Source organism: Vanessa atalanta, chromosome 1, assembly GCF_905147765.1.
Source record: "Vanessa atalanta chromosome 1, ilVanAtal1.2, whole genome shotgun sequence".
NCBI lineage: Eukaryota > Metazoa > Arthropoda > Insecta > Lepidoptera > Nymphalidae > Vanessa > Vanessa atalanta.
The window spans coordinates 13,521,805-13,549,717 of record NC_061871.1 but is presented as its reverse complement, the minus strand read 5'-3'; the positions used below and the strand labels follow the sequence as shown (position 1 = coordinate 13,549,717).

The 27,913-nt window shown below is 32.6% G+C and overlaps 5 protein-coding genes across 7 annotated transcripts; 2 read left to right on the top strand and 3 right to left on the bottom strand.

Moving 5' to 3' along the window:
- Window positions 1-1,022: 1,022 nt before the first annotated feature.
- Window positions 1,023-3,560, bottom strand: LOC125077743 (ribonucleoside-diphosphate reductase subunit M2). Its single transcript, XM_047689789.1, has 6 exons — window positions 3,345-3,560; window positions 3,034-3,261; window positions 2,609-2,844; window positions 2,089-2,317; window positions 1,681-1,899; window positions 1,023-1,548 (listed from the first exon to the last, which is right to left on the bottom strand). The coding sequence occupies exons 1-6, from the start codon at window positions 3,402-3,404 to the stop codon at window positions 1,396-1,398; spliced, it is 1,125 nt and encodes a 374-aa protein (XP_047545745.1). The 5' UTR covers window positions 3,405-3,560; the 3' UTR covers window positions 1,023-1,395.
- A 1,960-nt stretch (window positions 3,561-5,520) lies between these two features.
- On the top strand, window positions 5,521-9,858 carry LOC125076837 (COP9 signalosome complex subunit 2). 2 transcript variants are annotated; one of them, XM_047688544.1, is made up of 9 exons: window positions 5,525-5,592; window positions 5,678-5,736; window positions 6,128-6,322; window positions 6,712-6,837; window positions 7,259-7,426; window positions 7,689-7,863; window positions 8,092-8,230; window positions 8,751-9,083; window positions 9,443-9,858. In XM_047688544.1, exons 2-9 carry the CDS (start codon window positions 5,683-5,685, stop codon window positions 9,585-9,587), a joined length of 1,335 nt encoding a protein of 444 aa, XP_047544500.1. In that variant the 5' UTR covers window positions 5,525-5,592; window positions 5,678-5,682; the 3' UTR covers window positions 9,588-9,858. The 2 variants fall into 2 exon arrangements, with proteins under 2 accessions (XP_047544510.1, XP_047544500.1); XM_047688554.1 differs by having other exon boundaries at window positions 5,521-5,736; window positions 7,262-7,426.
- Window positions 9,859-11,279: 1,421 nt separating this feature from the next.
- LOC125066956 (arrestin domain-containing protein 4) lies at window positions 11,280-15,712 on the bottom strand. Its single transcript, XM_047675296.1, has 6 exons — window positions 15,580-15,712; window positions 15,172-15,316; window positions 14,245-14,361; window positions 13,741-13,958; window positions 12,623-12,991; window positions 11,280-12,395 (listed from the first exon to the last, which is right to left on the bottom strand). Exons 2-6 carry the CDS (start codon window positions 15,290-15,292, stop codon window positions 12,228-12,230), a joined length of 993 nt encoding a protein of 330 aa, XP_047531252.1. The 5' UTR covers window positions 15,293-15,316; window positions 15,580-15,712; the 3' UTR covers window positions 11,280-12,227.
- Window positions 15,713-17,311: 1,599 nt separating this feature from the next.
- On the top strand, window positions 17,312-21,999 carry LOC125077845 (tubulin gamma-2 chain). The gene is made up of 10 exons (XM_047689935.1): window positions 17,312-17,641; window positions 17,725-17,927; window positions 18,516-18,662; window positions 19,096-19,232; window positions 19,449-19,643; window positions 19,843-19,963; window positions 20,220-20,351; window positions 20,719-20,901; window positions 21,093-21,279; window positions 21,590-21,999. The coding sequence occupies exons 1-10, from the start codon at window positions 17,593-17,595 to the stop codon at window positions 21,604-21,606; spliced, it is 1,371 nt and encodes a 456-aa protein (XP_047545891.1). The 5' UTR covers window positions 17,312-17,592; the 3' UTR covers window positions 21,607-21,999.
- Window positions 21,984-27,569, bottom strand: LOC125077853 (cAMP-regulated phosphoprotein 19). Of its 2 annotated transcripts, none has more exons than XM_047689954.1 (4): window positions 27,474-27,569; window positions 27,050-27,096; window positions 24,676-24,792; window positions 21,984-23,444 (listed from the first exon to the last, which is right to left on the bottom strand). In XM_047689954.1, the coding sequence occupies exons 2-4, from the start codon at window positions 27,086-27,088 to the stop codon at window positions 23,253-23,255; spliced, it is 348 nt and encodes a 115-aa protein (XP_047545910.1). In that variant the 5' UTR covers window positions 27,089-27,096; window positions 27,474-27,569; the 3' UTR covers window positions 21,984-23,252. The 2 variants fall into 2 exon arrangements, with proteins under 2 accessions (XP_047545910.1, XP_047545902.1); XM_047689946.1 differs by having other exon boundaries at window positions 27,392-27,551.
- Window positions 27,570-27,913: the final 344 nt, after the last annotated feature.

Below are 27,913 nucleotides of genomic sequence, written 5' to 3'. Positions count from 1 at the left end.
TCGATTCGACAACGACCGATTAAGTGCACTGAGTACCCTGTCTACTGAGTGTTGTATAATACATAGTTAAGGGAATGTATCCAATATTGTAATCCTAAATAAAAGTTAGTTAACAGAATCTTTAATGCTAATATTATTTTTAATTTTTTTTTTTTAGCATTAGCAGCCCGTAAATGTCCCACTGCTGGGATAAAGGCCTCCTCTCCCTTTGAGGAGAAGGTTTGGAGCATATTCCACCACGCTGCTCCAATGCGGGTTGGCGGAATACACATGTGGCAGAATTTCGTTGAAATTAGACACATGCAGGTTTCCTCACGATGTTTTCCTTCACCGCCGAGCACGAGATGAATTATAAACACAAATTAAGCACATGAAATTTCAGTGGTGCCTGCCTGGGTTTGAACCCGAAATCATCGGTTAAGATGCACGCGTTCTAACCACTGGGCCATCTCGGCTCTCGCTCAGGGAATAATAATAATTATTATATAATCCATTAATTTATTATGTAAGACTATTTTCGCTTGTTTTTGACGCCCTCCCTTAATATAAAAAAAAATAATAGGCCGACCCCCTCCCTGTTTAATATTTATTACTTCTAATCTTAATTGATAGGATACATGTTTGGTTTATATTTCAAAGTTACTAACAATTTTTTGAAATATTTATTTGTAATATTTCAATTTGTTGCCATGTAAATTTAAATGTTTTTTTATACCTATGCGCATCCTACGAACCTCGACAATCGAATACTTTTCTATCAGATAGAAAAAACGATGTAAAGTTTATTTGTGAATGATAATGAACTTGATGTTTTTAACAATATATATTATGGTTACACAACTCAAAACAGAAATAAATCTAACCTAAAAATATCTTTTGAATATTTATATTATATCAGTTTTGTTTCTAAATTATTCAAAAGGAATTCATACATATATTGTTTTCATATTATTTTAAAATCAAATTTTGTGAAACAATTAAAAACTAAATTGATAACAAAATAAACTCCAATGTTTTTCGTATAATTGAAATGATTTATTGAAAATAGAAAATTACATTATATCACAAATTATCTAAATATAATCAATCTATTACAATTAGTATGTTTCACTAACTTCCACAATTGTTAATGAATTGATATATTTATTACATCCTAAATTTATATACTACTTACATTAATATTAAAAAAATTATATTATCTTATTTACTTAATCTAATATTAGGTACATCAATTTCTCAGTAAGTGTGAAAGTCATGTTGACGTAAATCCAATCAATTTAAAATTAATTGTTCTTATTAATGTTGGAATGAACATCAAAGTGGCTAAGTCAAGGTAATTTAACTGGTATATTTAATACTGTGCAAGTCATTAATATCATAATCACTTGGAAAGACTTAAAACTCTGCATCCAAAGTAAATACATTGTCATTAGGGTTAGCCATCACTCCCCATTTTTGGTATTCACCAACTTTTTTCTCAAAGAAGTTTGTTTTCCCCTCCAGGGAGATGAGATTCATGAAGTCAAATGGATTCTTAGTATTGTAATACTGCAAAATAAACAAGAAATATGAAGTAACAATATAAGCTAATAACTTGTATGTTATATGCTATACATTTTTTAGTTTAATATTGTAAAGTGGTTCTTTCTTCACAAATAAAACACTCATTTTGTAACTTACCTTTTCGCCTATCAACTCAACAAGCAGCCGATCAGCTACAAACTCAATATAGTTTGACATGAGTTCACAATTCATGCCTAGAAGTCGGACAGGTAAGGCATCAGTCAAGAACTCCTGCTCAATAACAACTGCATCCTTTATAACATTTAATACACATTCTTTGCTAGGTTTCTGTACTAAATGCTTGAACATTAAACATGCAAAGTCTGTGTGGAGACCCTGCAAGAAATTTGTTATAGTACTATTACATAAGATATAAACAGATAGTGGAAAAATTTACCATGATTCATGAAAGTGACTCAAGTTACACATTTCCATATATTAACATACAGAATTTCCTTTGAATTTCAGTTCAATTGATACTGACTTAAAAAACTAAGCTGTATTAATACTTGATGCAAAACATACCTCATCCCGAGAAATAAGTTCATTACTGAAGGTCAATCCTGGCATAAGTCCACGTTTCTTAAGCCAGAATATAGATGCAAAGCTTCCAGAGAAAAATATGCCTTCGACTGCAGCAAATGCTATAATACGTTCACCGAAAGTGGCTGTTTTACTTGCAATCCATTGTAGAGCCCAATCAGCCTTCTTCTTCACACAGGGTAATGTCTCGATAGCATTGAATAGGAAGTCCCTAGATTGCATGGACACATTTTTTTTTTTAAATATGAAAATATTTGTACTATGATATAAATGTTTTTTTGGAGATTGAACAATGTATATTACATTAGTTATATGTTATGTTATTGCAACTTATGTTTTTGTTTACTAAATGGTGTGACTAATTAAAAATATTATAGTATTATGTTATCAAAGGTCAAATGAAAATCAATTCATTTGTTGGTGTCTAAAGCTATTCAATAATATTATATTGCTTAGATTAGATTTTTATTTACTGATAACAACTATAACAATAACTATTTACCTTTCCTTGGGATCTCTGATGTAAGTTTCAATTAGAAGTGAGTACATCTCAGAGTGGACATTTTCCATGGCAATCTGAAATCCATAAAAGAATCTCGCTTCAGGCACCTGCACTTCCTGAGAGAAGCGTTCCACAAGATTCTCATTCACTATCCCATCTGAGGCAGCAAAGAAAGCTAGCACATGTTTAATAAAATGTCTTTCGCAGTCTTTCAAGCTCTCCCAATCACTCAGGTCCTGTTTAAGAAATTGTGTGTCAAGTAAAGTTAACCATTTATTAATTCATTTACATTGAATAATAAGTTACGAAATGTTGCGCGAACATTATTTTTTTAGTTATATTAAAATTTAAATATAAGATGAAGAAAGTAATTTAAATTTGATAGTCATGTATCACAAAGCTATAAATTTATTTAATAATAAAACCTTAGACAGGTCAACTTCTTCGACAGTCCAGAAAGATGCTTCTGCTTTTTTATACATTTGCCAAATATCAGGATACTGGATTGGAAATATAACAAAGCGGCGAGGATTTTCTTTCAATAGTGGTTCAAGCTGGGGGTCGAATGTTTGTACTTTAAGTTCTTTCTCGATTTCCATCTTTTCAACTTTTTCTGTTTCATTTCGCGGGGAGAGAACATTTTTAGTAGGAGACTGTAAAATAAAGAACATCATTCATGAACGTATTCATTTATATATTCATGAATTGATAAATAACTAATAACCGACTTACTAACCTTTAGGTTTACATTGCTCATGCCATTGCGAAGATTTTCCTTATCGTTTAAAATAGACATTTTAAACAAAAAAACACGACTAAACTTGTTATTAAAGTTAAAATAAACAATCAATATTTTTGTAAAACTTATTACTTGCGAAGCAGAAAAATTAATGAGTAAATTACCAATGGAACAATCTACTTTAATGGAGCAAGCAAGTATTTCACAGCTGACAGCACTTCGTTTTTGGCGGGAAACGGATTACGTTCATTAACCACTTCATAGCTAATAGTGAGATACAAATTCATATTGTATTTATTGAAGTAAATACCAAATAATGTTAAATCGTGCTATTGCTGTGAACTGTGCTTATGTAAAATGTGTAATTAGTTTATAAATTTTAAATAATTTCCTTATAATTGTGGAGTGAAGTTAAGCTTTTAAAAACATGCATTAAAAATTTTGTTTCAGAACACACCTTTCAATGTCTAATTTGACCAATCAAAAATTTAGTTCAATAATCAAGAGAACTGCTTTGTTAATTTCAGAACCATTTTTGTTGTTGTGTAGTTATAATATAAGGAAATGTGTAAAATACAACACCGAATATAAAAAAGCAGCTCCTAATATATAATTTGTTCGGTTTATAGCTCAAGAAAGTTTTCCCGCGATATCTATCCTAAATTTTAACTATTTTGATTGGTTAATCTTTTAACCAATAAACGTTCAAGGTTTTATTTCATGAACTAAATTGTAATTGTCAGATATTGGTGTTCATTTCTGTCAATTAATAATAATATAATTTTACGATATTGTAATAAATTGGTGTTCGTTTATCTTAATCAAAATGTTTTTTGTATATAAAAAATACACTAAAAACAAATGAATATTAAAAAAAATCATAAGAAATATCTTAGTATTTTTTATAAAATAGTCACATTTTAAGCAGATTAATGATGCATAGAAAAATACACCACACAATGCTGCTGGTGTATTTTGCGATTTGTCTAAAGCATTTGATTGTTTAGAACACAAAACACCTTTTTAGAATCTAAAGTATAATGGTATTAAAGGTAAAGCCCTTGATCTCATTGCTTCATACTTAAGTCAAAGAGTTCAACAAGTTCAACAAATCGTTAAAGGAATAAAGTCTTTCGCGATATAAATGGGTGTTCAACCAATTTTGGGTCTTTTCCTATTTCTAATGTATATAAATGACCTATCTTTCTATGTTAAAGGTATTTGTAATATTGTACGGTTTGCTGACCATAATTTTATTTTTTAATTTAAGAGAAAAAACTGATAACTACGACATAAACAGTCGGAAATTAACGATTGGTTTATTTAATTAATAAATAATTCTGTTTAGCAATAAAAATAAAATCTATAACTTTACCCTACCTAATTTTAGAAATTAAAATAATAAAAAAGTATTCAAAATGTCCTTTAAGTAGCCAACGCTTTAGTGTTTTTAGGAAATTTCAGTGGGATACTGGCTTAACGTCCATGACAGGAAGTCTCAGTTCCACAGCCTCCATACACAGTTAAAAAAGTTAGACAAGTAATTGATAATGATGCTGCTCGACTAGTATTTTATGGTTTTTCCATAGTCTTATGGTATATTATTGGGGTAACGTTATAGATATTAAATTTGTTTTTATTTTACAAAAGAGAGCTCATCGGTCTATTTATAATCTTCCTTCCTCCCTTAGAGATATTATAACATAATATATGATAAATTGGAAATAAAGAATAACAATCCTATCAACTATTATTACGCCAGCTTTCGCCGGCGATTTTTCCGAACCGATACGACTTGGGAACCTTCAAGAAAAGAGCGTACTCTTTCCTGAAAGGCCGGCAACGCACCTGCAAGCCCCCCGGTGTTGCAGATGTCCATGGGCGGTGGTAGTCACTTTCCATCAGGTGAGCCTCCTGCTCGTTTGCCACCTTATGACATAAAAAAAAAAAAAAAAACCACTGAGTACTATGATTAATAAATTTTCGAGCATAAGAAAATAGAAAGAGCAATATAAAAGAATAACAATTTTATTAAGATAATGTTGCATAAACTTTTCAAAATTGTAGAAATTAATATTTAGGTCATATTCCTTTTCGTAAGAATCCAACTCTACAAAAACGATAAACTTCTGTAATGTCAGTCGAGTATAAAGAGTCAGTATCACGATGATAAATGTCATAACTGACGTTTGAAAAGGCTGATTGTTGAGTTGAGTCGATGATTACGATTGTTTGGTAATAATTGGTTAGCCGAAAATTTATAACTTTACATGTACATAATTTATTTTAATTTGAATTAATATAGTTACATATACTTTATTGTAAACTAGTTACAATGTCGGATAACGATGATGACTACATGTGCGAAGAAGAGGAAGATTATGGTCTTGTAAGTTTCTTTTGTTATTATGTTTTCAATAACATAATAGAATATTTATCATTTTGAAAGAGAAAAATGTGATGTATTAGGTGTCTTTATGCTTGTCGTTCTTTATTATAAAATTCTTATAATAAGTTATATTTCTTCCATATACTTTCCAACCAATATCGTTTCCATCCAAGCTATTTAAAAAAAACATCCTGCATTGACGTGTCATGTAGGCTCGTTAAAGCAGTATTTCTCTATGGAAATAATAAAGCTTAATATTGCCATGCATGTAACAATTTCAAGAACAAAATATTCAGTTGCTGAATAAATAAGTGTTCTTTATTCGGTGTAATGCCTTCTGTTTAAATAATTACAAGATTTCGAAATAACTAATTAAAATAATAACTTTCAGGAATACTCTGAGGACAGTAACACAGAACCAGATGTTGATCTAGAAAACCAATACTACAATAGTAAAGCTCTTAAAGAAGATGAACCACAAGCAGCTCTGCTTAGCTTTCAAAAGGTTTTAGAGCTCGAGGGTGGAGACAAGGGAGAATGGGGCTTTAAAGCACTCAAACAGATGATAAAAATTAATTTTAAATTGGTATATATATGTATTTATTTTCTATTATCAATTAACTCGCCACAGGTGCAGTCAGCGCCATTGGTTTACCTTAGTAGTTTGATGTGCAAGAATGTTTTAATTTTCAGGTAGCATTACAATCAAAATTTCAGGATTACAATTTTAAATGCCCATATAAAATAATTATATATATTAACTTTAAGACATTAAGCTTAAATACAAAAGTATAAGTAAACTATTATTTTTTATTGAAGCTTAATGTTCAAGAAATGTGTTAATAAATAATACATATTTGGAAAAACTGGAAACAGTATTTTAGAAATTATTATTTTTATTATGTTTTTTTTTTTAATATTTATAAGAGTTTATTTTCTATAAATTTGTATTAATATTTTTTATTATTTTGTCAGAGTAACTTCACAGAAATGATGGCGAGATACAAACAACTGCTCACTTACATAAAGAGTGCAGTCACTAGGAACCACTCGGAGAAGTCTATTAATTCTATTCTCGACTATATATCTACTTCTAGAAATGTAAGTATGCAAATATATTTCAAATTATTAGTAATCTCATATATAAACAGAACTTTGATAAAGGGACAAAGTATTACGAGTTTAAACTATAAATGATAATTAAAAATATACAACAATTGTAATGAGAATTATGTTTTTTATACTTTGAAAAATATAAATTACATTCACTGGATTTTTCTACTCACAGTTATTATATGTATATTCGCTATTTCCTTACAATTAGTTAGACTAATTTAAATGAATAAAATCTTATACTGCTTAGGTTTGAGGTTCCATATATTTTCCTTACATATAACATGTTGACTTTTAACACTGTATGCTTTATATGGATTTTTTTACTTTAATAATAAATAAGTGAAATGTACATTCTAGTTTTATAAATCTAAGCTTGTTACTGTTTGTTCGTATTAAATTTTTACAGATGGAACTTTTGCAAGACTTTTACGAAACAACACTTGAGGCGTTGAAAGATGCTAAAAATGATCGACTGTGGTTTAAAACAAATACAAAACTTGGCAAGTTGTATTATGATCGTGGGGACTTTAATAAATTGGCCAAGATATTGAAACAATTGCATCAAAGTTGCCAAGTACTTTTATTTTATTTATTTTATGGGTTACAAAATTATTGTATACAATGTATGTTACTTAATTTTGACATTATAATTATATCTTTATTTTTAAAATCTGGTGTGATCATTTCTTTACATGATATGCAATAAAAATATACAAAATATAATATACTCTCAAGAATAATGTAGTTAAACAAAACAAAAGTAATATAGTATAATATTAGGGAAGGTACATTAAACATTTATATGCCAAGTTATTAATTGTTTCAATGAATTTCAGACAGATGAAGGTGAGGATGACCTGAAAAAGGGAACACAGCTTTTGGAGATTTATGCACTTGAGATACAAATGTATACAGCCCAGAAGAACAACAAGAAGCTAAAGGCACTTTATGAGCAGTCTTTACACATTAAATCTGCGATCCCTCATCCACTGATCATGGGAGTTATTAGAGGTTATTATTTGTAGAACTTGCTTAACATTTTAGTTGAAAGCCAAACATTGTTGTAAACAGAAGAAATTATTTTGGTTTTAACACTATAATTTTTAACTTATATTTCTTCACCTCAGTTACATATACTGAGAACATTTCTTTGCAATATTTGCCACATTATTATTATGAAACAAGAGGAGTTATTTTGAACAAAAATGATTAAATAAAACAAATAATAATTGATTCTAGAATGTGGCGGGAAAATGCATTTGCGTGAAGGTGAGTTTGAGAAAGCTCACACGGACTTCTTCGAGGCATTCAAAAACTATGATGAATCAGGAAGCCCCAGGCGGACTACATGTCTTAAATATTTAGTTTTAGCAAATATGTAAGTTTATTATATATTTTATTAGACGCGTACGTATCTTAAGATATAATTAAAATATAAAAAAATATATTATAGAACAAAGCTTTAAGTAAATTCATAGGATTAAGCAGGCCAACATATGTGTAAGCAGTCATCAATTATATGTCTAACCTTAATATTGCTGTGTTATGTTGAATGGTGAGTGAGCCAGTTGAAATACAGGTATGAAGAACAATTTTTCTCATCTTCCTAATTTTACCGCCCAGAGCATTAGCCCTGAGTGCCTTTAGTGTAAATCCAATGCTGACCCATGTTTAGCAGTACATATTAAGGAGTAATTTATACTTCAGATAATGCCAGTCCCTTGGTTAACAACTTATCAATGAAAACTAGCATCTGCCTTGCAAATATATATTAAAAAAAGTGGTATTAAATAATTTAGTATGATTTATTTTTTTAATATATTTTAGGCTGTTTTTTTATTGTTTCATCTGTTGATCGGTTGTGTGTATATTTTTTAAATAATGTTTTATTGCTTCAGGCTTATGAAGTCGGGTATCAATCCATTCGACTCTCAGGAAGCGAAACCTTATAAGAATGATCCAGAAATATTAGCAATGACCAATCTAGTGATGGCATACCAGAACAACGATATTAATGATTTTGAATCTATCCTCAAACATAATAGGAATAATATAATGGACGATCCGTTCATCAGAGAACATATTGAAGATTTGTTAAGGAATATTAGGACCCAAGTGCTCATAAAACTAATCGGTCCTTATACTAGGATACACATACCTTTTATATCTAAGGAGTTGAACATAGACGAGAAGGAAGTTGAAAATTTATTAGTCACATGTATTTTGGATAAGTGAGTCTCATACTTGTTTTTAAAATTATTAGTCAGTACTACCAGGAATTAAATTCTATAACCGATTCCAATGGCAGAGGGAGTTCTGATAAATAAACAACTTAACCTTAAATTGACACGACATCACTGAGTTGATCCGATTTGAATAATGTCGTTTTATTAATACAGATATTTTATTCAAGATATGCTTCCGGTGCATCATATAGCAGAGCTACCAGAGCAAATTACATTGAAAATGTTAATTTAAGGTTCCTCCTTAAGACACTCCCGCCGCCACCGGAACGGGCCACGCCTAGACGTGTCCGATAATACCGTTCGTTAACGAGCCGTGAATAATAAGATTCCGTCTCCGCCGGCAGCACGATCAGCGGGCGCATCGACCAGGTGAACGCGGTGCTGGAGCTCGCGGGCGGCGCGCGCGGCGCGGCGCGCTACCTCGCGCTCGACAAGTGGACGGCGCAGCTGCAGGCGCTGCACCACGCGCTCGCCAACAAGATGGCCTAGGGGCGTGTCGCGTGCCGAGTGCGAGAACCAGAACGAGAACGAGAACGAGAAATGAGTTTCGAGTCGCGTAGGGTTTTCGTAAAATAGTGTTTAATATATATATCCACTTTTTTAAGCTTACTATATAATTTGAAAAATCGAAAAGCATTTGTATATAGAGTCGTTTTGGCGCCTAAAAAAGTCCCTCTGTAAAAAGATTCTTCTGTAAAATTGGCCAATGATTCCGTTTTGAAAAACACTGAAGCAATAAGTCAATAAAGTTTTTAACGAACCTCGTTGTTTTAATAAAAATATTTTTTAGGACCACCTTCCATTCCATCTTTATTATATACGTTAAGACCATCGTTATCTAGACCCATATACAAATAAAGGTGTATCTCCATCTCTAAAAGGTTAAGCCATTTGTTAATTATTTTAAGAAGTTACCATACCACAGTATAAAAATTAAAAGGAAAACAGGCGATTCGTCGCAGATGTAGTAGCGCTTGCAGTTTACTACTCAATAATGGCGGCGTTCAACATTCCTGCCAAGCATCGATATGACGCAAAAATGGCGCTAGTGATGCGTCGTCAAATATATTTAAACAATCCTATTTCAAATTGGCTCTTAGAGCATCTTTATATCGTCAGGTTTAAGATAAATAAAATTTTAAGTGACCATCAAAATTATCTGCGAGATTTTATTAGAGAATACATTTGTCAGGAATCAGGAGTGTGCTGTCTTTGCGGAGTCGAAAACTTGGTATTGTAAGTCTTAAATAAGACTTTCGCGTTTATATCATGTTTGTCACTTTCTACTAAAATAATCGAACTTAATAAGTATTTTTAAAATGTTGCGACACCTCTGTAAATATTCCTACTTTTTTAAAGAAATGTCGTAGTGATGCCTTTTTTATATAAAATAAAGAGAGCTGGGAGACTTGCAATTTGGTGACCACGGACCGCCCAAAGACATTGGCTTTGATTGATATATTAAACGGCCCTCTTATATAGTCAATGCGCCATCAACTTCGGAAACTAAGAAGTTATGTCCCATGTACCAGTGATGACACACAAGAGTATACAATTAATATGTTACAATGGAAATTGTCATGATTTAAATAAGACTTCATTAATTTAAAAATACAGATAGTAGTCTCAATTAAAAAAAAAAAAACAAATATAATATTAAAATTCTGAAACTCTTCATTGTGTACATGTGAAAAAGCAATAAATTGAACACACTTAATGAGTAATACATTTATTATAATAATACCTCGATTATAATGTCCTTAAATACTTCTATTACATAGTAATAATTATACAACAAATGGACGGACCGGTATATCACAGGTTAGTTATATACATTGCTAAGTTATGTTCTTGCAGTATGCAATATTAATATTTTTTCTTATAAAAAGGGTAAAATTACCTAGTCATTTTAAAGGTTGGTTTTTAATTGTTAACATAAATGTAAAATATAATGGCACTAATAAGTATAAAATATTAAATATGAGCTTTTAAAAATATCATCATTAATATGTCAGTTGGAACACTAATATTTAAGTCGTAGACTGTATATTGGTATCTCGACAATATTCACCGAGAGTATTTGTTACACAAATGCTCTAAATAAGGGTAGGCAGGTTCTAAAATACAAAAGTCGGATTCAGCAGTACAAGAGGAAGCACCAGTTTTTCTTTCACCTTTTAGATTTTGAACTCGAAAAAACGATTTATAATAATCAGTATTACCTCATTCGCTCCGTAATATCTGTGTACGAAGAAAGCTGAACGCCGGTTGCAATGTCCGGCTAAGCCCTACGTGTTACTTCGATGCAAACATTATACGGGTGTGTTACTGACTGTAGGAACTTTACATTACACAAAGCTCATTTTTGACTTTACGAAAATGCTATTAGTAACCCTTTCAATTGTATAGTATGATCAAAAATGTATGTGTATTATTTGTTTGACCTTATATAAGGGAGCATTTATTTACTGTCTGGCTATGATCATACAAAAAACATAGCAACAGCAAACTAAACCAACTATTATTATAGGTGCATACATTATATAATATTCCAGTATACTAAATATTACACCAACAACTATATAGATATACTTAGCTTATATTGTAAAAAATATTCCAAAAAAATAATTTTCTAATTGAAAAAGCACCGTCTCATAACATACACATATCATATATAATCATTATAAAATGCACATTAAACATATAAATTATTTTTGCACCTAAAATGCATAAAAAAAATGAATTAAAAAAATATATTTCTTAAAGTATTAATTCAGTAAAAAGTTTCTTATTTTGAATGCAAATTGCAAATATAAATGCATCTCCATCTTTTGTCGTATCCTTGATCTTGTCAAATACTGCTAATGCCAATCTCATAAATATTCTTAAGAGGCTGCTTAAGTGACACAAATTTGTCATGTTTAAGGAAAAAAGAAAAGTTTACTGGCAGCTTGGTTTGCTCGGGCTGAAGTTCCCTAGTATCATTATAAATTATGGCTTCTATAGAAGAATATTTATGTCTTCAAACATATTTCAGATCAACAATTTTTGTCTTACTTTTAATATTTTATGAACACTGAGAAGTTCCCAAATATTTATTTAATCGTCGTCGATCGTAACGCGACATGCTCAGTTGGCCTGCTTGTCGGCCAACCAGGGCCGGAACACGGGCAGCGTGGTGGGGTAGTGCGTGGGGGGGCGTGGCTCGTCCTGTTCGTCGCGGAACGGGTACGTGCCCAGCAGGATAGGCAACTGGAGCTTCACCTCCTTCTCCAAACTCTTCGGCTCGATTATGAACTGAAATGTCGACACCAGCGTCGTTCATACGTTGCATTAAGTCTTACGAAATAGGATAGTAGTGTTCACGCTCCCGAGATTGGGACCTGAGGTCAGGACTTTATCGAATTGTCGTCGCATCGGATTATGAGACCCAAGTGGGCCATCGTTTCATAACGAGCTAGGCAACTCTAAGGTCCTCTTCAAATTGATATCCGACAAAAATAAAATAAAAGCAGTAGACTCACGAAGACGTCGTACTGCACGGAGATGAGGTGGCAGCCGCGCAGGTTGGTGGGCGGCAGCGGCGGCACGTAGAGCAGCTCGCGGCGCCAGCGCTGCTCGTGGCCGGCGCGCAGCTTGCCGCGGCTGAGGCGCGCCAGCTCGCGGCTCTCGCGCGCCGCCACCTTGCCGTGCGACACGTACTGGATGGTCTCGGTGAGCGCGGCGCGCGTGGCGCGGATGGCGGTGCGCGAGCGGTTGTCCACGAGCGCCGACAGCGCGATGCTCTGGCCCGGCACGTAGGCGCCGCGGTCCAGCGACACGCGGCAGCTCACCGAGCCGCCGCCCACGCAGCCCACGCCCAGCTTGTGCTCCACGCTCAGCTCGAACTCTTGCTGCGGCCCACGCCGAGTGCCAATAGATGACGTTGTTACACAAATCGTGTGAATACGAGTGACAAGTTTTTAAATGAGCGCTGTGACGTATCGGTTCGGTTGAATGTATCGATACGCATCATTAAACCGTGTCGCAGCTTTAACGATGACTTCTCAAGAATGTGATAGCATTTAGCGTGCTAATGAAAAAAGCGAAATCGCTTTTTTCATTAGCATACTATGTTTCGATTTTTTACAGCCCGTAATAACTGCAGAATCAATTTACTCTTTTTTATTAAAAATATTACAACTGCAACACTTAGGTTTACCGTTTATTATAATGATACGATAATGCATGGTCTGTTGATATATGCTGGACCTGAACCATATCAACTCTATGTTGAATGACTATAATACAGACAGTTGATTTTATTTTAATATATTATAATTACATGCAGTGATTGAGTCATTGGTCTAGCAAATAGTTTATATTCAGGAAGAATCATTATTCAGAGTATGACTCTGACGCAGTCGTCTACTTCTCCACATATGATTGTTGATGGAGCAGACATTCAGTATTACAAACACCCATATGGAAGTAGGTAATCAACCCACCAGTAAAACACCATTTTTGATGCCATCTCATAACACACTATGCCAGCTTTAAATACACAGGTCAAGGTAAATGAATATGATCTTACAATTCTATATTATGCCAAACACATTATGTCAGATTTGAAATCATTATCAATTTATTATTTAGAACTCACCGCTAAAACTGGAGGTTCCAAATTTAAATCGATTGGGTTCATCACAATAAAAACTTGTTGGTTTTTATGAGTTAGGCCATTGGGTTCCCTTAGTGCAGCTTTACAATAGTACTGAACCCATCCATGTGTCCCAAGGAATGTAGAAGGAAGTCCCATGGGCAGGCCCAATTTAAATGGAAAACTGTGTATTCCAGGAGACAGTATAGATGGCCCATTACCTAAGACACCAAAATTTGAATATGTTAGACACTAAAATAATAATGTGTTGAATATTTTGACACGGATAGCATTTATACTACAGAAATAAAAACAACACAATAAAAACTAACCTTTTATGAAAATTTTAAGAAAAAACCATTCATGATAATATAAATTTCTATACAGTCAAACTATACAAAAACTGTTTGAGTTTGTTACTTTTATATAATAAGAACATTACAATGTTTTGATACAATAATATGATAAATTATAAAATACATACAATATACATATATAAATATGTACCTGGTTCACCCAAGAGACGCATTCTAAAATCAATGTAGTTTTCTTTATCAAAGAGCCTTTCATGGCGGCCAGAGCCCACTCTAACAACTCCTTCACCGATTACATGAAAGTGTAGTCCTAGAACAATACAATGAAAAATGTTATCTAAAACTTTTCACACAAGACTCTCACTATTTATATGTATAAGTAAGTACATATTGTATGTAAATTAACAACAATTATTTTTATTGTTATATTTTAAATCTTTTTAAATTTACTTTATAATAATATTATAATTGTGAAAGTGACTACTAAGCTGGTCATCATGAAAATTTACATAAACATTGTTAGGGGTATCCAATCAGACATAAGACATACCTTATGCTCACCCCCTCCCCCTCCCGCTTCTCCCTTATAACTAGTAACATATAGTATATAGCTAAGTTGTAACTAGTACATGTAGAGTTAATTAATACCCATTGAACATTATATGAAGTTAAGCCATTAACTGATAATTGTTCATTCTTAACATACCACATTTGGTTCCTATTAAAGATATATGTAGATTCTAATTCTAAGAACCAACTGATATTTTTTCCTAAGGAACAAATAATTTCGTAGTTAAATGTGTAAAAATTAAAAATTTATAAAGCCTTTAACAGAAATAGCAAAGCTTTTTCCCATGGGTTATAATGAATTTATACTAAATTTTTAAATTTACACAAAATTATAATATTTTATCATCTTTTAAATTAAATTATTTAAGAAAACAATTAATATAATTACTACAAAACGAACAAACCTTATTACATAAATATGTTTGATAGAAAAAGAATGTCGAGCTGACCTCACATCCCACATATTTATTTAAACACTTTAACTTCAAGGCTAGTAGTGAGATATAAGAGAAAAGATTTATCAACATAGATATAAAATATTTATTCTTACCCAGAACTGGAGTATCATCTTGAAGCTCCATTAGCACTTTACCAGATAAGAACTGTCCAGGGAAGTAGAGCAATGAAGTGTTATCAAACACTATGAGGAATTTTAACAGCTTTCTTGGCATTTTGACTAAGTGTACTGGATACGGCTGATTATAAATAAAATATTTAAAAGGAATGTTAAAATTAATATATTAACATAAAATGACTATTATTAAAATGTTGTTACGAAAATCATATTATTTTATTGATATAAATAATAAATCGAGTATAATTTTATGAAAGCAATATATTTTTTTATAGAAAACTAACGCCAAATATGTCAACATTTAAATATATTCTCAGGATGTCGTAGGCTGAGTATTAAGTAATAACTATTGTATACGAAGGCCACCGAGTTAAATGAACATACCTGTAAGCTTAATAAATAGTTCAAATAATAGACTTCAAAAGAGTTTTGTTTTATCAAAAAGTCATTTTTATTTTGAAAAGTTTTATATGAAATATTTATTAAAAAGTTTACAATAGTTCCACCACAGTTTTGTCTGTATTTGAAACTTTTTATTTTGACATTGTAATTTACGTGACAAATTAAGGCGCGTTTTTTTTTATAATGCTTGAAACACCTTCTGAGATTTTTGCATATATTTTTTTATCTTCCAAGTAAATATATAGCAGCCTATTTTTAAAAAGTAACAGCCTGCAAATTTTCCGTTCCTCTTTTAAAAGGGGCCTAATGCCCCGTCATACCCACCAAAACCTCCTCGAGTTTCCACCACGCCGCATGCGGCTAAGGGAACGCCATGGCTTACCATCGCGGCTCCGCCTGCGGCAGTCACCGTAAGGCGGCCAAATAAATGAATGCGCGCCTTCCTCCGCTGCCTCCGTCCCGTTAACGTAACGGACACCCCCGAGTCCACCACTGGAGGCTGGCCGCCAAGGGCAGATGGCCTGTTGCGGATAGGATGACTGGCTCCGCCGCTGAACACCGGTGTACTACACCACCGACGCTCATAACGAGCCTCCCCCCTTTTTGCCAACGAGGCCGCTCACACAGTCCATTCCGCTGGTCGGAGAAGTACCAGGAGAGACCCCGCGGCATCCCTCCTCGGCATCAGTCGTAGTCGTGGCCGACGAGCAAGCTCAAACCGGCCCCGTTGCCCAGGGTGAGCCACAAGGAGGCGACTGACATGCACCCCAAATTTTCCGTACTTGGGTTAGGGCTGGCTAACTCTCCTTTCGGGGAGACAATAGATCTATACAGTGCTAAGGTTAAGGTTTCGTAAGCCACGCCATGCTTATTTTTTTGAGCGTTTATTTAAATATCTCGCAATATTTTGAAAATGACTAATTTCAATTTAAAAATTTAATTAGTTTATTTAACTTGAGAGATATGAAGCTTTTAAAATGTTTATATAAATATTTATTACGTTAAGCGTTAAATTTTCTTTTTTAACAATAAACATTTGCAATAAGTTATCTATAAAATATAGATATATAAGACATATTTGATCTTGGATTTTTTAAATCATTATTTCGTGCAACTCTATATTTAAGAAAAACACGCCGTGGAACTTTTTTCACATCCTAATGTTCTGGTGCATAGTTATTTTATAATATTTCAAATGGAATTCCGAGAATAGTATTTCTTAATAATTATATCAAAAGTACAAAATATATGAGATTTTTTTTTATAAATTACATCGGTAGGCGGAAAGGCAAATGGGAAAACAGATCAGGTAAATGATCAATATTGCCGATTTACTAATTGTAATTATTTGGTGTCATAAGAATTTTTAACCATTTCATACATCGCCAATGCGTCTCCAACCATGGCATAACAAGATAAATATCCCGTGAGCCTGAAGGTACACTGGCTCACTCATCTTTCAGACTGGAACACAACAATACCAAGTATTGCTGGTGCTTCGGGGTACAATACCTACATGATTGTACCTTCCCTAAGATCTCAGATTAAACCAGCTCCTTGGTACACTAAGTAAAAGTTGAATATGATCCAGAAAAACTGTTTATGTGTTAATAAATTTACTCTAACCGTATAATATAAACCGTAAACAGGTACCTTGTGAATATAGATTCAGATAGATTTTCAAAGTCGTGAATTTTATCTGTGGCTGTCAGTTATAGTTAAAAAAACGTTAGTAAATATAAATTATAAAATATTTAATAGTTTTTTAATTTAATTTAAACCGTAATAAATGCGACTTCATACATTTATTTGGCAGATTTACGTTTGTGAATTATGGCAGTATATATGAAATAAAAACTATAAAATAAAGTCGAAATAAAACATTGGTACAATATTGCTACAGCTTCAATCTTTTATTTTCACAGCGCATACATAAAAAAGTGTTTTTATTATTTATTTTTTGTATTGTGGCTGTGCTTTTGGCTAAATAATAAAATGCCAAGTGAAATGATAACACTCCAACTCGGCCAGTGCGGTAATCAAAGTAAGTATATGACAATTTAACCAAAACTTAAATTTAACGAAATTAGTGAAATTAGTTATACAAACACGATATTTTTATTGCAGTTGGTTTTGAATTTTGGAAACAATTGTGTATAGAACATGGGATATCACCAGAAGGAATATTGGAAGAGTTTGCTTCAGCAGGATCAGATCGTAAAGATGTGTTTTTCTACCAAGCTGACGATGATCATTACATCCCTAGAGCTGTTCTCTTGGATCTAGAACCTCGAGTGATACATACAATTATGAACTCACCTTATGCAAAGGTAATTTTTGTTTATTTAATTCTTATTTTTTATCTACAATAGATCAATAGATTCTTTAACATGCTTATTGAAGAACCATATGTGAAGATGGATGCTGAAGAATTTTAAACTAGAGCTCATATCTATGTCAGCTATTTCAACTGAAATAATTTCTGAAAAATAAAGAATCTCGTTAAACATCCTGTAGGAATATATATTTTAATATTGAAAAGATAGAGCAATTGTTGTATTATTTTAAATATATGTATTTATTAAATAGTAAATTGTAAAGGTTTGTAAAAGTTGTCCTAACATAAGTTATGTTTCTTTTAGTAAATATTTCACTTCTTATTCTCCCGATACTTAAATTATGATCAATTTTTTAATAATACAATTAATTGTCTTAATACCCATTCTGGTTGTACATTCCAACAATAATTGCCAAAAAAATCATTGGTTACATTTTAATTGGTTATATGACTTACATTCATTGTATACGATTTTAAATAAATCTTAGTATCTGTTCCATTTTCACCATCAATTTAAGCAATAATTTCCAAACCTTTGCCTAAGCCGGCTTTTATTTTATTTATTTTGTATCTGTTTTAGTTGTATAACCCTGAGAATGTATATTTATCAAAGCATGGTGGAGGAGCAGGAAACAATTGGGCTTCAGGTTTTGCACAAGGTGAAAAACTTAATGAGGAAGTATTTGATATTATTAATAGAGAAGCTGATGGTAGTGACAATTTGGAGGTGAGCCTTTTGTAATAAATTATAATATCTATCCTATAATTTTTAATGTTGTTATATGTATTACTATAATATATGTTATTGAAATTAGTAATGCATAGCGTGTAGATTGCTTGTCATTAAATAAATACTTAAATTTCTAAAAAAATAACACAGTGATCCTAAAACTCCTGGGGTTGTGATGTATATAATATTTTATTATTTTTTATATAATGTCTTTACAGAATCAAATTACTCACACTCATGTGTCACTGGAAGGTCCTTTGTAACACTATTTTTATTTTGTTAATAAATATTGAAATATTCTTGATAAAATTAAGATTTTTTTTTGTAAATTATGTCTGCTGCTGCAGAAAATATTTTATTGATTTTAGAAATGAAACTCAATAAAATAATTGTAATAAAAATTGAAAATTTGTTTGTTATTTATTTTTAGGGATTTGTGCTGTGCCATTCAATAGCGGGAGGTACAGGGTCCGGTATGGGTTCATACATCCTTGAACATCTCTCAGACAGATTTCCCAAAAAACTTGTACAAACCTACAGTGTCTTCCCGAATCTGGATGAGATAAGGTAAGAAAATATTATTTTATAATTACAACTTCTTAAATGAACAATTCAAACATATATAATTTCTTTCTAGTAACAACATATTGTAAAGAATATATCAGTACAAATTTATTGATTATAGACCAACAGGAAAGTAGGGAGACAATTCGGGCTTTTGTTTCTTTAATTAAAATATAAACTGTAAAAGTCGATAATATTGATTTCTTATAATTGTTTCAGTGATGTGGTGGTCCAACCCTACAATTCCTTATTGACCCTCAAGCGGCTGACGGAGAGCGCGGATTGCGTGATGGTACTGGACAATACGGCACTCAACCGCATCGCCAGTGACCGTCTGCATATACAGAACCCATCATTTGCACAGATAAATACACTTGTGTCTACTATAATGAGTGCAAGCACTGCCACACTAAGGTAACTGACATAATATCAATACTATCTGTATAAATAAACTTATTCAGCTATAATATCAATCATCATCATATATTTGATTAAAAAATAACTAGAAAACATAACTTTTTGCTAATGTTCTAGAAAGGTAATTTATAATGTTGGTGGTTCTGTAATCGAAGGTGCCTGTTGTTGAACTAATCGCTGTTGATGCGCGTCGCAGGTACCCATCGTACATGAACAACGATCTCATCAGCCTGGTGGCGCCGCTCATCCCCACCCCGCGACTTCATTTCCTCATGACGGGATACACGCCGCTCTCCGCTGATCACGAGCTGAGTGCAGTGAGTATTACAGCTTAGCTTAGCTTATTAGCTGCTAGATGACAATAGTATAATTCTCTTCAATAGGATAGAAGGTCTCCGCCCAGCCGGCACTTAACGCAACGTTTGTTGTCATTTGCAGATGACAAACTGTTACAGGAGCTACATCTTCATTTCAGGAATAAATATAACTAGCTTCCAATCAATATATTTTTCATCTGGACACTAACAGATTTTTTAAATGGAGATACTACTATTAAATAAAAATTGTTGACAGGCACCTAAGATAAGAAAGACTACAGTATTAGATGTGATGCAAAGGTTACTGCAGCCGAAGAACATGATGGTGTCTCTCAGTCCTGATAGAGCCAATCAACATTGTTACATATCTATTCTTAATATTATTCAGGTAGAGGAAGCTATTTTTTTTTATTATTTAGGTATAAGAACGAACTTGTAAACTTTTTCTTGTTGGATAGCAATTTTTTCTTTCTATCAAGTTAATTCAGAGATTTCATTTTATACAATAAGACAAGCCAAGAATTTAAAATTGGTTGATTTAAATTTGTAAATGTTTTTAAATTAGTTTCACATTTTATTTGTATAAAATGTGAAACTAATTTGAATCTAAATAAATAATTATACAATCAAGGTATCGTGGTCTAACAATATTATCATTAAATAAACAGTTTAAAATCCAAGGAATTCAGGTCCACGATTATTAGGTTGAATTCCAAAACATATATTATATATTTGATACTGTAATGTGTATATAGGGTGAGGTGGACCCCTCGCAAGTGCACAAGTCGCTGCAGCGCATCCGTGAGCGAAAGCTGGCCGCCTTCATCCCATGGGGGCCCGCCTCCATCCAAGTGGCGCTGTCCCGACGCTCGCCCTACGTGCACGCCTCGCACAAAGTGTCCGGCCTGCTGCTCGCCAACCACACCAATATCTCCTCGGTACTGGCCGCGCAGCTAACCATCGCCATCGAATACCGCGTATACTGCTTAAATACTGCTGCTATATACTGATAGATACTAAAAACAGTTTGAAATATTATATAAAATTGAAAATGTCCCCAATGTTTCTATTAAAACGAATCACATACATTAAAACGTACGCTCTTATTATCATTCCAATCGCTTTATAGCTCTTCGACCGGTGCCTGCAACAATTCGACAAGCTGCGCAAGCGCGAGGCGTTTCTGGAGGTGTTCCGCAAGGAGCCCATGTTCCAGGAGTCGCTGGAGGAGTTCGACGAGTCTCGCGGCGTCGTGGACGAGCTCGTGCGCGAGTACCGCGCCGCCGCCACGCCCGACTACGTGCATTGGAACCCCGGTACTCGCATCTAGACTACTTATTAAATATTATTATCTTTTCCGAATACTGGTAAGATGGAACCTTTGGTAAAACACTTTGAGCACTATCTATATTGGTATCCCGATTGTTTTGTCTGTTACTACACAGAATCACTGGTGTTTTGAACTTTGTGTCCTTTCCTAACAGCATTGAAACAGATGGTATAATGTGAGACCATATATATAAGAAAGAAATATCCAAACTATCTATATATCATTAGTATAAACTGCAGTTCCACACATTTACTTACCTATATATTATTTAAATATATATTTTTTTTAATTTTCAGAGAGCAGTCAAATCTAATGGTTATGAAGAGTCTTAAAAATATCTGAAATTATAGGCCATATTGAAAAAGTTACCCTTACAGGTTTGGAATCTCTCGTTGTTGATGTGCCATTTAATGAATCTTTTCATTTATTAATCCAATAACATGCCTGCGATAATTTCACATTGCGATTAAAGTATTCATGTATCATTTTGACATAATTATTAATTATACAAAAGAAATTAATAACAAGTTATCAGAGGGCTAGTGAGGCATTTGTTACTCCTGTATATATAAAATTGATAATGCTCCACTGAAATCTCTGAAACACGAGCCCTTAGTATTCGAAGAAACTCCTCACGAAACAATAAATTTTTATGGTTTAAAGTAATTTAAAGAAATGAATAAATCGTACTTCGTTTTATTACCAAGATTTATTATATTTGCATAACTATAACTATCTCTCAACATTCCCTTTCAGTTTTTACACTAGTGTCAAACGACTTGTGGTTTGTACAATATATCAATTAATGTGCAAGAAACTTAATAGATACATGCTAATGTACATAGTCATCATTTGTTGTTGTTTGTAATTTATAATAATGAATAAAATTAACAATCCATAATCTTGTATTTTATTTCGAATCTATATCAATTTTAAACCCAGTAAAAACAATTATTTTAATGTTAGTATTATAATCCCTAAACTACTGATAGTAACTTGCTCAAGGATAAATTCTTAAAAATAAAACTACAATAATTATTTGTATCCAAAAATACAGTACTTGAAGTAGTTTTGTTTTTAAGTAATTTATCTGGATTTTTGTCTAAACTATAATATTATATACTATTAATTGAATACAATGCTTTATGAAAAAATTGATATGATGTTATGGTTTATTATACATGGTTACTATATGATTAATTCAAGAATTACATGAACCTTATTAAAATTAGGCTTAGCAAAAGGAAAGCTGTTAATAATATATATTTATTTGTCTATCTCACTACCTAAGTGATACTAATTATTATCGGTATGAACTCAATGTAGCATTAATTGAAATGGTTGAACATTTGTATCAATATGGGTACATTGGAGCCCAACAACAGCTTTCATACCTTTATTGATCGCTAAAATATAATCTTCATATTTTTAGAAAGTAAGATAGGCAAATTTATTAAATATTTGCATAAACAATAAATTTACTTCCACAAATCATGAACAAAGTTACAAACACTGGTGGCGCTGATGTGATGACATGCAATGTACAACCACTCTCATTCATGCCTCATTTTATTACACCTAATATTTTTACATAAATATAACAGTTTTTTTTTCTTATAAAAGTATAGTTTTTATTTAAAAACATAGATATCGACGAGTTAAGATCTCAATAACGACATTCAAATCAGTACTTTTTAATAATGAAGGGATAACTAAGACTAAATAGTTTACTCCTGAACACAACATTCATAAAACATACACATAATATAAGCTATGGCATGGTGCAATGCACAAGCAAATGAAAACTGAAGTAAGGCCTTGTAAAACAGCATGGCCTAATGTTGCATGATAATAAAATAGTACTGGAATGCAAATTTAAAGGGATTATGGTACGTTCGTTCGCTATGTGCTGTTTTACTAGGCCTTCATAATGGCAATCGCCTATAGGCGGTGGCAAGGCTAGGAAGTTTGGCTCGGCGGCTGAAACTTCGGTTGTATGATTGAAGTCTTTCGCAGAGGGACGGTGTCGGGAGTCGGGATCGCATCCCCTGTAGGCAATTTAGCGGGAGCCGCTGGAGCTTTAAATGGAGCTGAAAGATTCCCCGGCCGTTGTTTTGCCATTTGGTAATCCCCAGAATCGAAGAACTTTTGCTGCAAATAAAAAATTTGAAGGTTAATTTCATCCAAAACGAACCACAAAATTGAAATGTTTGTTTATCGAACATTTAAGAAACCTTGATCGACTGTCGGCCACGACAGAAATTTTAGTGCCATAAAATTAAGTATACAAAGATAATCCTCTGTATTGTATTTCGTAGAAATTATTGCGAAAAATATGATGTTACATGTTTTTGAGACATACTGTACACTAATATTATAAATGCGAAAGTAACTCTGTCTTTCTGTCTGTTATGCTTTCACGCTAAACCACTGGACATATTTTGTTGAAAGTTGGTACGAAAATGAAAGTATATTAACTATTGGAAACTAAAGAAAACTATATTCGTTTTTTTTTCGAGGCCTAACCCATATTTTATTTAGAGTGTTATGAGTGAACATCTTGAAAACGATTGTGATATGTGGGACACGAAACGCTAACCTTTTGTATTTTTGGTGTCAATATTTTTTTTAAAGTAAAGAATGCTAATAGCATTTCCCCGTTGAATCGCGATTGCAATACTCTGGGCACAATACCACCAGGTATACCTCCTTTCACCAGTGAAGGCAAAAAGATTAGGTGTTATACTTTTAATTATGCTTTTTGCACTACTACTCAGAGGTCCAGTTTCAACAGCAAATGGGACATAAACATAATTTGGAATAAGACACGAACATTTGGATTGGATTTGTTAGCTTCTACTTTTTCCGCAACGGCTCCGGCTTCGTAAATTGTTTCTTTGATATGAGACGGGGCCAGCATGTCAACACATGAAGCGTCCCACACTGGGGCCCGTCCTCGTTCCCAGGGAACCAATGTTCTTGCCACCATTCCACGCGGTCATGATTAGTAGCGTATTTTTAAGTTTTATTTGTATATAGTTAAGGACTTAATGTTTAATATTTCTTATTTATTATCATTTTATTTTCAAATAAATAAAGGCATTTGTGCTTTCTTAATTTTTTCGGTGTACATAATTTGTTATAGTTGAAAGAAAAACCTTACCAAGATGATCGTGATGAATGTACACAATATAATCCCTAACATATTGACTTAAGCTTTCCAGAATACGGGAATGCTAAAGATATTGAAACTGTTTTCACTTGCGCAGAAGTTATTTCGAACTGAATAATGTGACATAAGAAAATGGAAATATTCTGTTAGAGTAGTATATTTTTAGATAAATAAAAAAATATTTTAAATATTGGAATTCTATTCACTTACTCCTTTAGCTAGCCTCTTCTGTAGAAACGCTGAATGCCCTCCGGGACCGCGGCCAAGCATAGCATTAGGAAACTTAGCTTTGAGTTTTGCTTCTTCCAATTTTTCTAACTCCTTTGGCTAAAAAATGATTTATATTTTATTTTAATTAACTTATCAATCACATTCAAAATTATATACACACAACAGATGTGACTCAAAATTGCATGCTTAATAAGCGTGTAAAACTTTGGACGGATTTATCTTTTAATAACACACTAATGTTTGGTTTGTTACATTTTGTTTGTTTTCAATATATTCTCAACTTTGAAAATATAAAGTAGGAATTGTCGAATTTGTGGATTTATCCTAATTTCTACGTAATGGTATCAAGTGCTTAATGAAACCAGGAAGTGGTTTTTTGGATCGTGAGAGGAAATCTCCGTAATATTTTCATTAAATAATATTACCTACTTTTAATATGAAACGGCTTTTAAATAAAAACAATACTACCCGAAGAAATGTCAAGTCAGAGGTTAGCGAAATATCGGTCACCCGAAATAATAGTTTTGTGCAGTGGGACATAATTATTAATCAAACTTATCGTACTTGGTTTATACCTAACATTGTATTAACTTATATATATGCATATCGCCCAGTTTTCGTTTTATCTAAAAAAACCGTAGGAATTATTCCATAGTTAGGAAATCTTTACATAACTAGTTTGTCAATTTCACAATCTAATCACTATAATTTTACAAATACACAGAGTGAGAGCTCATATATGTATGCCAAGAATAGGGAAGGGACCCCAAAATTAATCCCTGTCTATTTATATTCAGACCCAGAAAACTATTTCGTTTAAAAAAACATGTTGGGTTTCTTGATTCGACTGGCCTGGCTAGAAAGCGCCGAAGAGGTTGTGTTAGATCGTAGATCACAACTACGCGAGGTAGCCCGGACAAAAGCTACATATCTAGTAGAAGACGCTGGTAAGCTTTTTGAGCGAATGGTCACTTCTCGTCTGTGTAAACCTCTGTGACGTGGCCCCGACCTAACGACTTTTCAATCATTGACGCGGTCTTGTACGTCCGGTCTCTATCATCCGGTTGGGATTCATATGTATGGTATGCAAGACACATGAGATTAAAGTATAGATGGTACTTAGCCAGACACTGGCCTTGGCCGGATGGCTGAAGTTGGTCAGACTCCTAGCCAGAAGAAAAGACGGATTGTGGACAAAAGTATTGGGAGTGGTGGCAATGGCAAGTGATAATTTGGCTCAGACAAGCACTGTAGAACTAGCGTTTGCTGGCGGTTTTTCTGAACCAATAGAACTTAGGAACAGAGCCTATTCATATAAAGCCAGCAACGCACCTGCAAGCCGTGGTGTCACAGATATCCATGGGTGGTGGTAGTGATTTACCATCAGATAAACCTCCTTCCTATTTGCTCAATCTTAAATAATTATAAAATAGCTTAGCTGAACATGAGCCGACAGCAGTTGTAAGAAAGATTGTATGTTTGGGTACAAATCTTAGTTGCATGTCAGTATTTGTTTATTACACATAATGAAGAAACAACCAGAGGATCTTATACTGACAGATATCTGACAATATCAAAAACTTTATAGAGAATAATACTCAAATCTTAATATCAAACACCTAAATTAGGTCAGGTTATATGCTCACTCACAATTTGTATATGTATGTCATCCGACTCAAAAACTCTTTTTTTATTTTATTAAAGTATTTCGGCCTATCAACCTCAATAAGAGTCATAGGAATGCCTTCAATGGTGATCTACACCCGAAAAATCTTATATATCTTATCAATTTGATAGTAATTTTTATTATTTTTAACTGCAAACTGATTTGAATTACTATATTTTTATTAAAATTTAATATTAATAACTAAGAAACAGCATTGGAATATTTATAAGATTATACCAACAATAATAGTAACTATTTTTAAAAACAGTAACAGATATTAATAGATTATTTTTATAATCTTGAGTAGCTAACTTGTCATATAAGATTATAAAATAATTAATACAAACATTAATACATACATATTGCATTATATGAAAATCTAATGAGTAATATCGGATGGTACTTTAGTGATTTTATAAATACTGTTTCACTTAATTTAGGGACATTTTCTAAAGATAAAGTTACACATGTAAATACTAACAATTAAAAAGAACACTAAATTATTTGATAGTATGCATGAACAACTTTGGCTTGTTAGTTCCAAGAGGAAGGTATTCCAATATTTTTTTTGCTTAAAAATTTATGATTATATCATATTCCATCTATAATAAAAAATATTTAAAAAAGGAATATAAATACTATGTAATGCATTTTTTTTGTAATAATAGAAATAAATTAATATCTTACATCTTTCGGAGGATCATTCTGGTCTGGAGAGTCACTCATTGTAAGATCTGAAAGATTATTTTGTAAATAATTGGTATCAATGTAACTTTTATAATAATTCTAATTAACTTTTTCAAACTCCTAGTAAATACAATTTTTAAACAATTATTATTTACGAACACAAATTTATCAGAAAGTATTTTTGCTTCATACAATTAATAAAGGGTACAAAATAAATAACAAACAATATCTATATGATTACGGAATCGAAACAGTTAATCGACATTACACAAACGCATGCTTTCGTTAAAACATATTTACAAAGGATTTTTTGTTGTCAACTGTTTATAGAAAATGCTTTACCTGGGTTTTTTTCGAATATTTCAAAGTTTAAATCAATATTACAACTATTTAATTTGCGATTTTAATTTTAAACAGATGTTACCTGAAACATGTAAGTATATACGACTAAAATAACGTATTATGTATTGAAAGATTGCAAAATTTTTCTGTTAAGTTTGTTATATTAAAATGGCGTTTGTCACAATGTTGCCAACAAGCAACAGGCAACAACCATGGTAAAATTATCTTATTATAATGTATTCTAGTATTTATATCGTAATATAAGTACGATCGTATTATGAGAAGAAGTACGCCCGAAAAATAATCTATCGAAAAGAATGTGTTTTAGTTGAGATTTATAAATTTCATTAAGCGAAAAAAAAAAAAATAGTGCCTTTTGAAGGCGGCTGTCTAAGATTCTCTCTCTTATTCCGTTTTACTCTACCGAGTAGAGTACCGAGTATTCCGTTTTACTCTACCGAGTAGAGTACCGAGTAGCACTTTCCTGCAGCGCCATCTAAAGTTTATACATTTATAGGTACT

Excerpts from the sequence above, each read along its gene's own strand:
- LOC125077853 (XM_047689954.1), bottom strand. The coding sequence starts at position 27,088 with ATGAGTGACTCTCCAGACCAGAATGATCCTCCGAAAGAT. Across the intron at positions 24,793-27,049 it reads AGAATGATCCTCCGAAAGAT|CCAAAGGAGTTAGAAAAATT; the intron begins GTAAGATATTAA and ends ATCATTTTTTAG. Across the intron at positions 23,445-24,675 it reads AGAAGAGGCTAGCTAAAGGA|CAAAAGTTCTTCGATTCTGG; the intron begins GTAAGTGAATAG and ends TTTTATTTGCAG.
- LOC125066956 (XM_047675296.1), bottom strand. The coding sequence starts at position 15,292 with ATGCCAAGAAAGCTGTTAAAATTCCTCATAGTGTTTGATAACACTTCA. Across the intron at positions 13,959-14,244 it reads GCGTCTCTTGGGTGAACCAG|GTAATGGGCCATCTATACTG; the intron begins GTACATATTTAT and ends TTGGTGTCTTAG. Across the intron at positions 12,396-12,622 it reads CCGTGCAGTACGACGTCTTC|TTCATAATCGAGCCGAAGAG; the intron begins GTGAGTCTACTG and ends TCGACATTTCAG.
- LOC125077743 (XM_047689789.1), bottom strand. The coding sequence starts at position 3,404 with ATGTCTATTTTAAACGATAAGGAAAATCTTCGCAATGGCATGAGCAAT. Across the intron at positions 3,262-3,344 it reads TGAGCAATGTAAACCTAAAG|TCTCCTACTAAAAATGTTCT; the intron begins GTTAGTAAGTCG and ends TTTATTTTACAG. Across the intron at positions 1,900-2,088 it reads AACTTATTTCTCGGGATGAG|GGTCTCCACACAGACTTTGC; the intron begins GTATGTTTTGCA and ends AATTTCTTGCAG.
- LOC125076837 (XM_047688544.1), top strand. The coding sequence starts at position 5,683 with ATGTCGGATAACGATGATGACTACATGTGCGAAGAAGAGGAAGATTAT. Across the intron at positions 6,323-6,711 it reads TAAAAATTAATTTTAAATTG|AGTAACTTCACAGAAATGAT; the intron begins GTATATATATGT and ends TTATTTTGTCAG. Across the intron at positions 7,864-8,091 it reads GATCATGGGAGTTATTAGAG|AATGTGGCGGGAAAATGCAT; the intron begins GTTATTATTTGT and ends AATTGATTCTAG.
- LOC125077845 (XM_047689935.1), top strand. The coding sequence starts at position 17,593 with ATGCCAAGTGAAATGATAACACTCCAACTCGGCCAGTGCGGTAATCAA. Across the intron at positions 20,352-20,718 it reads CTATTCTTAATATTATTCAG|GGTGAGGTGGACCCCTCGCA; the intron begins GTAGAGGAAGCT and ends ATGTGTATATAG. Across the intron at positions 20,902-21,092 it reads ACCACACCAATATCTCCTCG|CTCTTCGACCGGTGCCTGCA; the intron begins GTACTGGCCGCG and ends ATCGCTTTATAG.